The sequence below is a fragment of the Athene noctua genome, chromosome 3 (assembly GCF_965140245.1).
Source record: "Athene noctua chromosome 3, bAthNoc1.hap1.1, whole genome shotgun sequence".
In the NCBI taxonomy this organism is placed as follows: domain Eukaryota; kingdom Metazoa; phylum Chordata; class Aves; order Strigiformes; family Strigidae; genus Athene; species Athene noctua.
Genome location: NC_134039.1, coordinates 13,572,455 through 13,588,367, shown reverse-complemented (window position 1 = coordinate 13,588,367; position 15,913 = coordinate 13,572,455). Strand labels below are relative to the sequence as shown.

General features: G+C 48.1%; 1 protein-coding gene across 3 annotated transcripts in view; it reads right to left on the bottom strand.

Annotated features, from left to right (window-relative positions):
- CREB3L2 (cAMP responsive element binding protein 3 like 2) overlaps positions 1–12,875 on the bottom strand; it is an 83,101-nt gene extending 70,226 nt beyond the window's left edge. For all 3 annotated transcript variants that reach the window (XM_074902024.1, XM_074902026.1, XM_074902025.1), the window contains exon 1: positions 12,733–12,875. In XM_074902024.1, coding sequence (XP_074758125.1) covers positions 12,733–12,840 — 108 coding nt within the window. In that variant the 5' untranslated portion in view covers positions 12,841–12,875. The remainder of the gene's footprint in view (positions 1–12,732) is intronic.
- Positions 12,876–15,913: the final 3,038 nt, after the last annotated feature.

Here is a 15,913-nt window from a genome sequence, read left to right as displayed (position 1 = left end):
CTTCATTAACTTGTAAGTATCGCTCGGGGCAAAAAGAGAAGGATATTAGTTTAAAAAAGGAGTAGCATAACGATAGCTTAAGATTCATATTTCCCTTCACACAAAGATAATTTTACTCCAAGCACAAAACTCTGAAGAGATTTTGCTGTGAGTACAATGATACTCATTATCTGTGTGTTTTGAGAACAACAGCTGAAACCAAAGTTTTCATAGACTCTCTATTCTGGTACTGATACTGAAAATTACTTTATATACATCATATGAAACTGAGAAAGAAGCTTCAATAATATTAGTGTGAGCTTAAAATAAACTGTTCTGATCATACCACTTCCACATCCTCTTCCAAACACCTGTCAAAGCAATATTCATTTAATGTTTTTAATCTTTCCTCATAAACCAGCTACTTCAACCACTTACTTTGGTTGTTGTTCTTTGAACTCTCCCAAATTAGCCTCTTTCAGATATCCAGGTGTCAAGAAATGAAAAGCCCACAGCCAAACTGTAGCATACTGATGCCTACAAGCCCCAGGTTTCCATGCATCTCCCCAGATTTTACTTCTCAATGCTTTAATCACTGCTATGGCAGTGCCACAGTTAATTAGCCATTCACGGTCATAATCCTGGCTGTCTTGATAGATGAACTTTACAGCTTTCTGCACTGAATAACTGCTTCAGTGGTCTCTTCCCTTGGCCTTCAGCAATGCAAGTTTCTGCAGATTCTCATTTCTTGCCTCTATTTCCAACCTCCTTTTTTCCCTCAAATACCTGCAAATTTGAAGCAAAATCAAATAAGCCCAGACGTTCCTTGTAGCTCCCTCCCAGCTACTGGATCACATAATGTCCCTCAAACACTGAAGCCACATCTTAAAACCAAGTAGGTTCTTTCATCCTCAACTAATCTTGCCAGAAAGCTGATCCAGGCAAGGTACTGAGGAGAGGGTTGTCTGTATGCCTCTCTTCCAGATCTTTTTCATTAAACAAAAGATGTTCTGAGCATGGAATGCCTGTAATTTTAATTTTTTAGAAAAGAAATCAAAACATTTACTGCAGAATTTTCAAGGTCAGTGCCACTTTTTTTTGTTGGTTTTTATCTTGCAGACATGTTTGTAGTTGAGAAGAAACGGCAACATAAATTAAGTCCATCTTTCCCCTGTGGTTTTGTAACATATTTTTAACAAACCAACAAACAAGCAACAGCAACAGGGAAACATTCCCAAGTCCCAGAGCAGACTCACAGTTGCACTCTCTCAGCAGAGAAACAGTCGATAGGAATTCAGATTAAATTTTTCTCTGAACTAGTACAGCTCTGTAAGAAGCCACAAGTCACCCTGGGCAAGTACAAAAGTAAGACTTTTCTTTGTGTTTTGGTCCTTCTTGTAAGTGACAGCATCCACTGAAAGCCAGGCGGAGCCAACCAGATGAACAGAAACAGAACTGCAAAAGCACCAAGGCACAAGGAGGACACAAGTTTCACATTCAGAAAGCTCATGCCTTAAAATTAGCACCAAAGCTCATTTCTGCCATGCCCGTTTCTTCAGGGAGTCATGCCTGACCGGGGCCGTCCAGCTGCCGGCGGGGCAAGCCGGCTGGGCACCCTGAGGGCAGGGCTGTGGCACAGGCACAGTGCCCTCACACATCTGGAGCCCTCCAGCAGCTGCCAACTCCTGCCCTCCCCGGCTTGCTGGAGAGCTGTTGTCATCAATTTGGTAACTGTGGGCAAGAGCCTCCCAGGAAGTCTCAGCCTCAGCTCCTTCAGGGGTGCCGGGAGGGAAGGGGGCAGGCAGACATGCAGGCAATGGTCTGGAGAGGCAAGGGGGTGAAATGCTCTCCGATGAGAGGAAGGGTGGGTGGCCCACAGCCAGCTGAAGGGGACATCCCCAGAGAGCCCTCAGGCCCCACAGCATTTCACCAGGGAGTGCGGGAGGCATCAGAGCTGAGTGAAGGCAGGGTCAGTTTGATTTTTAATTATTTTTTTAAAAAAACCTCACAACTCTATGTCTGTTCTCTGAAAAATACATTTCAGTCTGCCCCAAGCACCACACCAGTCCCAGCCCTGTATTACACATACAGCTGTGTGGGGGGAGCGGTGGAGAGGAGGAGGGGAAGGGAGCTGCAGCACTGAGGAGCTCGAGAAAGACATACCATCACTGCTGATGACTAGGCCAGTTACACCCGTGATGAGAAAGACAGATGTTTTACAGAAAATCAGCCACTGCCTCATATTAGGAGGTATGAAAGTGGATGATTTAGATGTCATATTTTCCTCATTCTTCATCCTTTGCTAGCCAGGACAGATCCAAGAAAGCCAGGTATGTGGCTGCAAGAAATAATGACCTTCTTAGTCTTGGTTCCTCCTGAAGATCTCATGCTGTCTGTAATATCACAAGCCTTCCCCAAAGGCAACAGTCACATCACCACTTTTGCTGCGAGAAAAGCTGGAGGAGCAGATCAGCTCTTAAGCTTTGGTTCTATACATACTCACACAAATCTCTTCTGTGGGTACCAGAAGCTCCATAAACGAGAATACACGTTTTCAGATAGCCCACACAAAATGAAAACACTGCAAGCAGATTACTGAAGCCGACAGAAAAACCTTCAGGAGACTGGGAAAAAAGCAGCCTTGGAATAAGCTTCCCCTTGTGCACAGAATTTGCTGCAGGACTGAAAGGGTAAAAGAACAGACACCCAGCTTGGTATTCAGGGCTTGGGTTAGGGGTTTTTTGTTGGCTATTTTTCAGGTTTTAGGTCTACAAAACCTCCTCTGAGCTAGTCACACCAGGGACTATGCAGGGCAGTCTCTTCACACACCTACCATTTCAGGGTTAGCCACAAAAAGGAAATAACATAGGTAGTAGCTAATCCTTATAGGTATGAGGTTGCATAAAGACAAATACCCTTGAAACAAATACTGTAGGCTCTTACACAGTCATATCATATGACAGAAGAGTAAGTAGGTAAGGCACCCAGAATTTAATCAGGAAAATCCTGAACAAAATTATGGGGCATAAACAAACCACATGTTCAACACACCACTCTGAACATCATGTGTGCTGCATGGAAGCATTTGTTCAGGATGGTTGGAACCTAGTTCAGCTTTCCTTCTCCCTGTTGCAGTAAATCCAAATCAGAACTGCAAAAAAAACCCAAAAACCATTGCTTCTGTGAAACTGTGGTCATCAGAAACAGGTTTCCTAAGAAAAATCAGCAAAATCAAGTGACCTCAATCTCTCAGCAACTTAATGTGGACATGAAAAACTCAGGGATCAGACTACTACCTAGAAATGCCGTATCTAAACCTAAGCAAGGCAGTGCCTTGGGGCCAGGACTGCTGTGGAAGAAGCCACAGCACAGCTCCAACTGGAAGGGGGCTCAGGTGGTCTCTAGCCCAGACTCCTGCCCAAGGAGGGTCAGTGCTAAGCTCAGACCAGGTTACTCAGGGCTTTAACCATCAAGTCTTCCAAAAACTTCCAAGGAAGGAGATGGTGCAGTCCCTCTGGGCAGCCTGTTCCTGTGCTCAGCTATCCTCACAGCAAAGCAGTTTTTTCTTACCAGTTTGAACTTCTCTCACTTGAATTGATGTCCATTTTCTCTCATCCTCCTGTCATGTGGTGATGTAAAGAGCCTGGCTCTTTCTCCACTCATTTCTACAGACCTTTGCATCACAGCACTCAAACTTCGGAGAAGTAAAATTAGAGAGGAGACTTCAAATCTCAGCAATTTAAAGATGTTTTCATTGCTTTGCAAGTCACCACATGCTTAAAAGCATTTTGCCACAGCTGAAGACTGCTTATATCCAAAATCAGGGGCAGCACTCAACTTCATCGGTGAAGAACAAGGGCAAGTGACCTTCCACCTCTTTACTGCAGATTAACCCATCTCATGCAAGGGAGCACACACTTTATCTCTGCAGGCAACCACAACCCCAGCAAGTGCTGGGAGATGAGTGCTTTGTCACCAAACAGCCAGAGCTTGTCCTGGCAGAGCTGCAGGAGAGGAGTGAGCCTAGCATGTACAACTCCAGGTGAGCCACTAAAGCATATCAGCAATATTGCTCTTTGCCCCTCTACTACAGGGGAGAAGCCTCCACCAACACCAATTCACTTCCCTCCAGCATCTCTGCTCAGGACACATGAGATTTTGCAAGGAAGAAGGTCTGAAGCTCCCTAAGGTGCCTGCCCAAAGCTCCCTAAGAGGTTATGAGAGCAGCCTGGTCTCTATTTCTCACCACATATGACTAACAGATTGCATGAAAGGACATAGCCAGCCCCAGCGTGGCTGCAGGGGAATGTTTTTCCTTGGCAGAGAGGAAAGAAATGAAGTGGGTGTCGCATTTTTCCATTAGATTTTTGCTTGTCGCCACAGCAGAGCCAGATCACATACAAAAGATTGAAAGCTGGTTAACAGCAGATGGAAAAAAAAAAAAAAAAGAGTAGATTCCAAGACACAGTGAAGGCACAGAGAGGTCACTGACATGATTAAGCTACACATTTGGATGGATGACAGCTATGGGGACAGCTCCAGTAATTCAGGTCTATCCCATTTAACCAACTTTTCCTTACTTTCTCATATTGCCTTCTCTTGATTCTCTACTCACCTTCATGAGAAGGAGCACTCCTTTTTTGATAGGGCATTTATATCCTTACTGCACACATTTAGCACCGATACAACTCAATTCAGTGACCCTCTTTTCTGTGGTCACAAGCTACATTTGTCAGCTCTCAGACAGAGAATGACAGTCCTTGCTACAAAGAGCTTAGCACCTCAGACTGGAGACAACAGACACAATGCCCATCTCTGCTATGCCTTATTAAACCTCACCATTTTTGATCTACTTTACTGCCTATTACTTGCTTAAGTGAGGTGAAAGGGTAACATATTTGCCAGTAAAAATGTGGCCCTAAGCCAAGCTTATTTTTCACACACTGTTTCTGTCACTTTTATAGAAGACAAACAATTTAGCATCCAAGACAGCCTCCACTTTTTACCAACACTTGGCATCATGGAGGGATGGCAGTACCATTGGCTGGATCCAGCACCAGTGCTTCTTTGAAACGTCTGTCCATTTCTCTGATACATACCCACACTTTTCTCAAACAACCCTTTTTCCTATTGATCCTTGAACAACTGCCTCCTCCAGGTAATCCCCTTTCCTTCCAGTGACAGCAAAGTAACACTCCACTAGAATCAAATAAATACATGCATGCACACATCAGGATTACACTCAAGCACAACCAGTAAAGCTACCTGGACTGTTCCCACTGCACATTCCTTTAGTCCAAAATGCAGTTCCACCACTCTTCCCAGCCAAATATTCCTATCCGTCCTCTCACGTCAGCACCAGTACCCAGGCCGCTGCAGGGTAAATTGCGTGAGGGAACTGATACCCTCGAAAGATAATTTCTTGCAAGGAAGTCATTTTACAACTCAGTGAGCTCCCAAGCAGCTGCCACAACAGCCTGCGGTTACATCCAGGTGCAGAACCGCACTGTCAAGTCTTGTCACCCAGAAAAAACACAGCCAAAGGGCATCCAGATTGCACCGATTTCTCATCCCCGTGATTCAGAGAGACGGACAGGGAACAACAACAGAAATGTGTCCTCCCTGAAAAAACAGATGCAGAGCTCTCCTGTGAGAGCACCCCTTGGGGACCACTCAGAACCCATCTCCCTTGGAAAAGGAAAGCTGCTCTAGGGAATAGGGAGGAGTTAAAGAGAGGACCTCGTAAGCTCAGGGTAAGCAACCAACACAGCCTGTGAAAAAGGCCACTGAGATAGGTTAATCACCCTATCTGACTGGCTATCAATAACTGCTAAAGTCTCACCCACAAAATGATCCTTCTCCAAAAGGGAGAGAAGCAGCCCAAGACAGATGAAATAGATGATGGATGTTTAAACCAAGTATTACAAAATGAAGGAAAACAGCTTTTGGAGATGCAGGGAGGAAGGAATACAGACAGCACTGAGGGCAGCAGGGCCTGATAACTGATATTTGGATACAGCACAAAAAAAGTAGCATCCATCTGCAAGTGCAATGCCAGCAAGATAACTTCGCCGGTCAGAGACAGAGAGCTACTTTCCAAAAATCATCTCTTCACTTTCAAAGCAACAACCAAGTATCCCAGAGATTACTCAGAGGCACCAGGAGAAACCGAGCCCACAGTGACACAGAAGGATTAGTAGCTGTCAAGACACTGAACAAGCAGGGCCATGGGAGCCGTGTTGCTGACAAGGTGCTAGCTCCTTGCTCCTGCCATAACAAAGCTGAGCACATTCACTCTAGCTTAGCTCTGCAAAAAAGCCTATTAATGGAAGCTTACAAGCCCCCCAAGACCAGAGGCACCATCTTGCGTCACCACAGCACAGTACTGCTGCACACAGTGGCTCCTAAGGTGCAGAAGCCAATTTTTTTCTGCAGAAGTTACTTCCCTCCCACATCTGTCCAACAGCTTCGACACAAAGTGGCTTTGCCAGGTGGTGGTATAGGTGACTGCCACACAGCAAGAAGCACAGATGAGACAGTCAGAGCTGGCGGTACATTGGTCAAAGACTTCTTTATTTTATTTGTCACAGCTGGCATGAAGATGGGCTGATCTCACAGCGTACAAGCAAAAGCATGAAGGCGGACTTGCAGAGGAGGAGAAATAAGGTACAAGTGGACTGCTGCAGCTGAAGTCTGTGCATCAGAAAACAAGAGGGACACCAAAAGATCAAATCAAACAGCACATCCCCATCTGAGGTCTGCAGCTAGTCAATTAGCCTCCTCCACAGTCACAGATGAGCCTAAAAAGTGAGACCGCTTTTAATAAAAAAACTGGTCGTCCCACCCCCCCCAGACAGTAGAAATTGTCTTAACTTCCACCTATGAAAGACCCCAAAGAAGGGACTCTTCACAGTGAGAACAGAGACCTGCAAAGAGCACAGGTTTCCCCCATCCCTGTAGATAAGTTCAACTCCAGACACAGGAAAACCCTGACTGGTAACACCATGAATGGAATTCCTTTACCCCAGTTATCACACAGGACCTGCTCCACGTTTCATGACTGGCTTTCCAAAGTAAGGAAACATTTGCAGAGGACACTCCAGATCAGTCACATCCATCAGGAAAAAAAATAAATAGTGGTTTTGTACATTAAATGCTGGCGTATTCTTATCTACGATGCTTCAAAGTCAGTCCCAGAACAGACTAACATTTTTTCCAGTTCCTGTCCTCACTGCAGATCAAGCACTTCACTATACAGTTACAGCCAGTCCAAACGAAATCAGCCAGCAACTCAATACCCTTATTTTTCTAATGTTAACTGTCAGAAAATGGGAGGGTAAAGTTTCAAAGTATCCCACTTGTGTTTATCTCAGCTTTTAGAGGAACTGTAGATCTTTTAGACCCATTATGAGTACCTGACATGTCCTTTAGCAAACAAGAATAGTTTTCTTATTTAAATTTGGGAAGAAAACGGGGGGGGGGAATAGCTTTCAGCACAAGGCACTGAATAAACTAGTTTTTCTGTTCAGCAGTTATGACCTTTCTTTTTTAATACAGAAAGTCATTCTCAAAATTTAACACGACTGCTTTGTACAAAGTCTGCATACAACTACTTAAAAATCTTACTTTCACACATCCCCGCTTTACTGGAGGATTTTGGCAAAATCCTTGAAGGTACTGACTTTACAAATATTTCACCTGAAGTCAGCTGTCTGGTCCTCTGTATGCAGGTGTATAGAGAAGAAAGAATGAGAGATTTCAGCTTTCTTGTTAATGGGCAACAGGCCAAACCCCACTTTCAAATAATGAAGTACCTTGGCCCCACCAAAAAAAAAGAAAAATTGAATCAAACTGCATTGTCAACAGCCTTTTGAGAGCTACATGCAGCCACCACGAAATAAGGTACAGCCAGCTCCAAATCCGTATGTGCTGTAGTAACCTCAACTTCTAATTAAATACACATGGATTGTAAAAATTAAGCACTGCCATCCATTTAAATTAAATATTGCCACTGCCATACTGCAAAAACTAGAGGCAATCCCTGGCAGCTCATTCAGAGGCAGCATTTCTGCAGAAGTCATCAGAACATGAAGTTAACAGTGACCATCATTTTTGTGGCAGAGGAAATGAGTCACAGCAAGCTCCCGGTGAGGTTCAGAGGCTTGTAATGGTCAATTTTTATCTGAGGAAAGAAGGCCGGCTCAAAGCTTCCCCAGCTCATCTTAGATGACAATCACAACCCTGAAACTAACCTTCAGGGGTGGATGCTTTGGTTTTGCTCTTGCAGGGAGATAGCAATTTTGTAGCCAAGGCCTAGGACTCCTCCTCCACTCATGCCAACCTATGCTGCACCCATATTCCAGAGTTGAGCTCCCCACAGCATCACCAATGACACAACAACAGGCTTGCTGAGCTCAAACACTGCTTAGACAATGGCATTAGCAATGTGGTATTTAAGGCATTTCAATTTTTTCGTGTGAACTTTAAGTTCAATAGTCAGGCTCTTTAAAGAATAAACAATTTGGGCTAGTTAGCGTTTGAAGTATCTTCCAGTTAACCACTCATCATCAAGACGCTCAGGACATGACATCTGGGAATTCAGACCTGAACATTTAAGCCAGCCACTGCCTCCACATACCCGTAGGGCAGCTGCAGTTCTACATCTGCCATGCCAAGATCACAGTCATAGTTCCATTCAGCTGCATTTTGCTACCATCTGGAAGCAGCAGCCAGCAGCTAATGTGTTAAAATAACCATGAAAATGGGTGATAAAAGACAGCCTCCTCAGTATTAAATAAGGACAACTTTTTAAATGTCAAAGGCTCAATAAGAACCATCTGCCTTTCATCTCCCATCCAGCAACGGGACAGGTAGTTGGCATTTCACAGCATGTTTGTCAACAGACTTATCCATCTGCATCAGATCTGGCGTTTGTCATTGAAGATGCTATCCCAGATGGGCCATGTACAACTGCAAATCAATTCCAACGGAGACCCATGACTGCAAGCAGAGCTCTCCCACTTCAAGCCTGCCTGTGTCTTAAAGGAAGGAACAGCAGCGAAGCAAAGGTGAAGAGTTTGCAACCTGGCCATGCTTCTGCTCCCTTCGGGCAGTGGCAGGCTTTATGCTTCCTTTCTGCTCAACTGCTAGGAAAAAGAAAAAGCATTTACATAATAATACCTTGCACAAGTATTATACAATGGTACAGTATTACCAACACACAATCATAAAAAGCTACAGGGCACATGAAGATTATATATGCAGACTCGTCACATATGCCATGAACACACCTCTGGGAAACCTTTCAGCCTTTTCTTAGAGGGAAAACTAAGCCAGTCTGGAAAAATAACCACTATAAAGCTATCTGGTGATTACTATAAACTGTGAAGACTTTAATGAGCCACCTGAAGGACTGCTGCCTGCCAACACCAGAGCTGAGCTCCTCTAGGTCCCACTTTCTCCCAGAACAGTCGATGATATCACTGACAGTGCCAGTGAAGTGAGGGAACCATTCCTCACGCTGCTTCAGGCGCTGGTGAAATCATCAGCTGTTAAAGAGAAATGCAAATCCCCAGAGAGGCTGGATTTCAGCCCTGGTAATTAAGGCAGGCTGGAACAGTTTAAAATAGAGGTCAAGTTTGTAAGCGTATACATGCTTTCACACTTGTCTACTAGCTTCAAATCAACCAGACCCACAAACAGCCTTTCTGGTCGTAAAAAAGTTAAATTTTAACTTTAAATACACAAAAGGCAGCTGGCTCAGAATTCTCACCCTTGCCTGTCTGTGCACACGGGTCCAACTGCCAAAGGACCCTGATCCTTCCTCCTGCTTGTGAGCTCTCCCCTCAGTCATCATCATTTTCTCCCTCCTCCCCCTCACCAGTCCAGCTCACACTCCTCGGGCTGCGTGACTATCCCAGGCACCTTTCCTAAGCCCATCCAGAAGTTTCCTTGAACGCAGACTTGCACATTCAGCCGTGGGACACCTCTGGAGTGTGCCAAGACCAGAAGATGCCATAGCGCATGTGCTCCTCAGCCGGGAGGATGACAGCACAAGTGGTGGGCACTCACACGGACAGAGCGCAGGAGGGTCTCCTCATCACCACCATCCTTTCAGAAACACCCTGCAAAAAGTTTACAAACACAGGAGAACCGGCTGGGTCAAACCAGTCCTCCCAGATGGAAAGCATAAGCCAGGAGAACAGATGTTTCATTCAGAGGGTTTGTTTGTTTGTTTTGTTTTTAAAAATGATTCTATGAAGTTTTGGCCAGAGGTAAATGGAGAACTTGTGTTTCATGATATCAAGCACAGTGTTTTCCTCCTCACAGCAGGATGCACTTTGCAAAAGAAAAAGTTCAACAGGCAGAAATGTGCTTTTTTTCCCCCTAGAGAAAGTTAGTTTCAAAAAACCTGCTTTTTCCCCCCCCCGCCCCCCGATCCTTACTACACCTGCTTTATGCATAGCATTGCTTTTATCTTTTTTTACTGAAAGCTTCTTTCAGTAAAAGATGAATTGATTTCATATTCTTTATCTGACTTCAATGGTAGACTGTTACTCCCAATAAAAGGGGTCAGAACCCAAATTTTTGCAGATCCAGCTATGCGCTGCCTCTTGTAAAACACACATTATCATAGCATTTGAAGCTTAAAATCACCAATAAAACTTGAAAACAGCAGAAGGAAAAATCACCACATTTCCATCCAGCGGACAGCCAGGATGTTTTGTTTGTCAAGTTGCACTTAAAACCAAGTCCCAGGCTCCTTGAAATAGGACTGAAACTACACATATCCATGTTACCTTACCCACAAGTTCTAGCTCAAGCACTGGATCTCCTTCAGGCCACTAATTATAAAAAAAAAAAAAAAAAAAAAAAAGAGAGAACACTAAATAAGAAAACAAAAGTAAGGAGTGACAACTCTACTGGCATCACAAGTATCCAAACAAAGCAGGAGGAAATGTCCCAGTACAACTGTAAAATCTGAGCAGGAGAACTCTCTGAAGAGTCTCATTTGATTCACAACATTCCTCTTATTAAAGACTGTGTCTCGTTAAAGAAAAAACACAAGGAAACAGCTGTTTGAAGGAAGAGCTTTCTATTGTTGAGTGTTGCCGCTGGCTCTTTAAAAAAAAAAAACCCACCATATGATTGCTTTCCCCCGGATCTACCAGAAGATACACATTGCGCAAGAAAGCCCATGAATTTTCAAAGACAAAGAAGCCAAACAATGTTTAAAGACAGTCACGCGTGCAGCAGGCTTGCTTCCTGCTGAAACGAGGTTTGGAGCTTGTGACGGATACGATCCCGGATCAGTAAGGCCACCACATACCGTACGCAACAAGTAAGATTTTCCTTGTTTGTCTTTCAAGGCTAACACCACGATCTCCACACAGTGCCAGCACGCTGCCTCACCGCACATCGCGCCGTGGGATCACCACTGCTCCCGCGAGGAGAGGCTGGTCCCTCTCTGTGGGATGGCTGTACTTGTGCAGCACTCTCTTAACGTACAAGAATGAAACACAGCACATGGGCCAGCACCTGCCAAGCACCTTTCCTCAGGTACTCTGCCACATGCTAGTCACCGCCACCATGCTACACGGGGTCTCCAATTGAGCACATGCTCGACAACTGCACCAAGCTCTCCTGCCCTGTGATCTGCACAAACAGCGAACTTGAGGAGTCTTCCACGCACACTTCCATGTGCAAAGGGGTCCAGCTCACTTCCACTTCGGATTTGCACCTACACAGCTATATAAAGTTGTATCTTGGTGCTTGCAAAAAGCCTCCAGATTAACAGAGAAACAACAGAGCAGAGAGATAACAAGATGCATTTCCTTAGGATTGTCCTAACTATGCATTCTGCACAAACAAAAATACGGGGAGTCCAGTCCGAAAAAAAAAAGGAAAAAAAAACATCAAAACTTCATGTGCTGGTCCTTAAAGCAACTCACACAAGGATTTCATCAACGTCTTTAGAAGATCTCTCATAGCACGTCTACAGGACAGTCAACTTTTCTGACACTGGCACGATGGCCAACAACCAGGCTCCGAGCGCAGGGCAGGCCAGCCCCCCGGTTCACGACATCCCTCCCCCGCTGCCGGGACAAACCGGGGCCTTCTGTCCCTTCCCTGCCGAGCTGGGGGGCACCGGGGAGCGGGACGATGCCGGGAGAGTCTCGCTTTGGAGAAGGAGACGCGGCCGGCGACCCTTGACGGGCCCGCCGGGAGAAGCTGTCAGAGGATGAGGGGGAAGAGGGACCCCCGGGCGGGAGGGGGCTGCCCGCGGCAGGGAAGCGGCGCGGCCTGGGCCGGGCTCCCGGCCAGCGCGGGGGAGAACAGGGGGCTGCAGGCGGAGCGCCGGGTGCGAGACCCCGACTGCCAGGAGCCGCCAACGGCTGCGCCCGGCCGCAGAGGGGAGGAAGTTGTGACACCCTGGGCAGACGGGGCGAGCCGCGGCCCCAACGCCCGGCGGGGGGCACCTCGCTCCCCCCGGGGGGCCGGGCCCGGTACGGCAGCGGGCCCAGGGAGAGGCTGAGGACGAGCCCCGCTTGGCCGAAGGGCTACGGCCACGGCGCCTTCACCCGCCCGGCACCCACCCCCGCCCCAAGGGGAGACCGAGGGCGCCCGGCCCGACCCCTGCCACGGGCCCCGAAACGCGGCCGCCCGCGGGGGGCGTCTCAGCCATCCCACCCCCGCCCTCCCGGCGGCTCCGGCCGGGCAGCGCCCCCAGGAGCCGCCCCCGCCGCTCCTCACCGTGTGGCACAGCAGGGTGTCGGGGTCGGCGGGCTCGCACAGCTCGCTCAGCTTGCGGTCCCAGTGCAGCAGCAGCGGCTGCTCCCCGCCGCTCTCGCACACCTCCATAGCGGCCGCGAGCAACGGGGCACCCCCGCCGGCCGATGGTCCACCGACCCCCCCGCCCCGCGCTCCCCCCCTGCCCACCCGCGGCTGCCGGCTCACGCCGCGCCGCCCGCTCCCATGGGCCGCGGAGCCGCCCGCCCGCTCCCCGCCCCGCCGCCGGGCCCAGCACCGTGCTGAAGCCGCGTCCCCGCCGGGAGTGAGCGGGCACCGGGGCGGGCGGGTCACCCCCGCCAGCTGCGCGCCGCGCCCCCGCCGCCCCGCGGCCGCGACACGCCCCCGCCCCCGCCAGGCCCCGCCCCCGCCGTCGCGGCCGCCAATCGGAGGCGAGGAGCGCGGCCGGCCGTCGGGCCGCGCCCCAATCGGCGCTCGGTCCCGGACAGCTCCAGCTGTGGAATGTGGGCGGGGGCGCCCCTCGGCGCGTCACGGCGGGAGGGGGGAGACACCCCCCACGACCCGCGCGGCCAATGGAGCGCCGGGGGCGCCGGGAGCGACGGGCGCGCCAGCCAACGCGGCAGCGACAAGACTGCAGCCGCCGCGCGCCGCCCCGCCCCCGCCGCGTCAGGTCTGTGAGGGCCGGGGCCGGGGGCTCGGCCGGGCGCGCAGCGGCGCCAGCCGGCCCGGGCAGCGGCCGGAGCGCACGGCGGCGCCCCCCGCCCGCCACGGCCGCCGCACCGGGCCGAGGCAGGCCGCAGCGTTCCCTGACCGCGGGACGGAGCGGAGGCGCCGGTGGGAGGCGGCCGAGGGCGGCCTTGCTCAGCCACACGGGGAGCCTGCCGGGGGCACCGGCCGGGGCAGCCCCGCCACCCCTCAGCCCGGCACTGCCGGGTTCAAATAAACTGCAAGGGGTTGGCGGTTGGAAGTCACCGGCCACCTGGTCTTTTGGTTTAGTTAAGAAGGAGGCATGAAAATCAGCTCATGATTTGGTAAGACCGAGCACAGCTCACCTGTTGAGAAAAACACGTCAGAACGCACCTTTGCAAAAACCAGGAGTCGTACAGCAAACTGCACTTTAAAACTGTGCAGCCATGACATCCGCAGCATCGAGTACTCGGTTGACTGATACCGTTCCCGGTGTGCTAATCAACTAGCATTAAAAATGATCCCAGTCAATGGGAAATTCTGGTATTTTTAAGACTCGCTTTCATGCCAAACCGGGACAACACTGACCTTTCATTGTTCTTTAAAAATGAAAGATGCCAGATCTTTATGATTCAAGAAACTGGGCATTCTCCAGTGCTTCCTTTCAGCTCCTGGAACTCAATCAAGGCATTTCACTGTGGGTCAGTTCAACACTAACTGGCATTTTCACACTGCATTGTGCATGAATCATAACTGGATTTCCTGATACATTCTCTCTCTTCTAGACCTTCCACTTAAGACTTCATCTCTTGCAGCACACCACTTTCACTCCTGAGCAAACACTTGTTTGTGGAAGTGTAAGCAATATGGTCCTCCCTCAGGAGAGCCTAGACTAGCCCTCTGAGGACAGCAAAGTCATATGGACTTCTGGCACCCATCAGGCACAACAGCAACAAAAAGAGGAAAAATAATGGGGACTTTGTTGGGGTTGTCCCTTTAAGATTTATTAATCTTTTTTTGTTTGGGAAAAAAAGTTAAAAAGTTAACAAAAGCTACATTGTTTGGTGAAGAGTATGAAAAGAAAATCCCTAACTGGCCCAACCAAAGATCTTCCTGGAAAGATGAGTTATTTTAAGTCATTGTGAAACAAGTCAGTCCAGTATATGCTCTCCGCAGCACAGAAGACATTTAAAGCCAAATTACTAGCGCCTGAATTGCTACCTACCACTTTGGCAAGCCCAACCGGAGGTACAAACTTCTTGTGTCCTGGCACTGCCAGGCACTGTTGTCAAAGCAATCACATTGTGCCAGTCCAGAGATGCAGATTGTGAAACTTGTAAAGGTCAGTTCCTTACCCAGAAACCTCCGTGTTTTCATTGGATGTGTTCTTACTTTCACAGCTTTTCTGGCTTTGTGATAATCCATTTAACAAAAGGCTCTCCTCTGTTGGCTGACATTAGATCCTTCTAAAATTACTGCTGTGACTAGAAAATTTCTTTGGGCTGGGGCACTAAGCTGATGCGTTGCCCGTCTGAAAGGGAGAGCCATGTTTGCCTTGTAAGCCAACAAAATAAAAGCCACCTTAGAAGAAAGTGCTGACCGGGTGACTGCAACTTCGTTTGCTGAACATACTGAGGATGAGGTTCTCCTAAGGACTAGTATTTGACCAACAGTACTGGGCTGACACGTTTCCTAACATGTTTCTCAGGAAGAAATACTTATTTAGGAAACAAGCTGCACAGTGCGTACTTCTATCCTTTCCCCTTGGGTAAAGCGCTCATGGGAAATTAGGCACTCTGGGTAAACAGCCCGCTGCTTTTCCCAATGGCTTCCACCCTGCATCATGTAGAATTGTGTCCCTCTTCCCTCTGCGCTTCCCCAAGGGTTCTCTTGTAATGTTGGTACTGAGGCACAGCTGCCGCTGCGTACACAGTGCTGCTGAGTGCTCCTAAGTATCCTGGAAGGTTTCTTTGGTTACTGAATATTTTGATAGACAGAGACTATCCACTTCTGGAGCTACTCTCCAGTACACGATATTGGTATACTAATACCAATACCAAAACATGATATAGGTAAACTGGTGACTAAACATTGATAACTGGGCATCCTGCCCACCTCCTGCTATGTTATTAAAATTAGTGTTCAAGGCTACATCTAAATTTTAAGCTTCAGCATTCCTAAAACAATTCCCTTAGACTCTGCAAGGAAGTATGACTAATTCACCCTGTATGGTGGCTACTAAACAGCATACAGACCACACTGAAGTTTTTGTGCCAAAGCACCGGTTCTTGGGAAAAGAAATCTGTATTAGCAAGTTTCTGCTAAAAATTGGCAGCATATACAGGGCACCAAGAAGGATGAGACAAAAGTGGAGAAAATTAATCCTTTCTAGAGAATATTAATTATTCAGTGTCCTGATACAACACATGGGATAGCAGTCTAATGTGTCATGCATTGTTGCTCAAACTGACACTACATCAGAAATTTGGCACTCTGT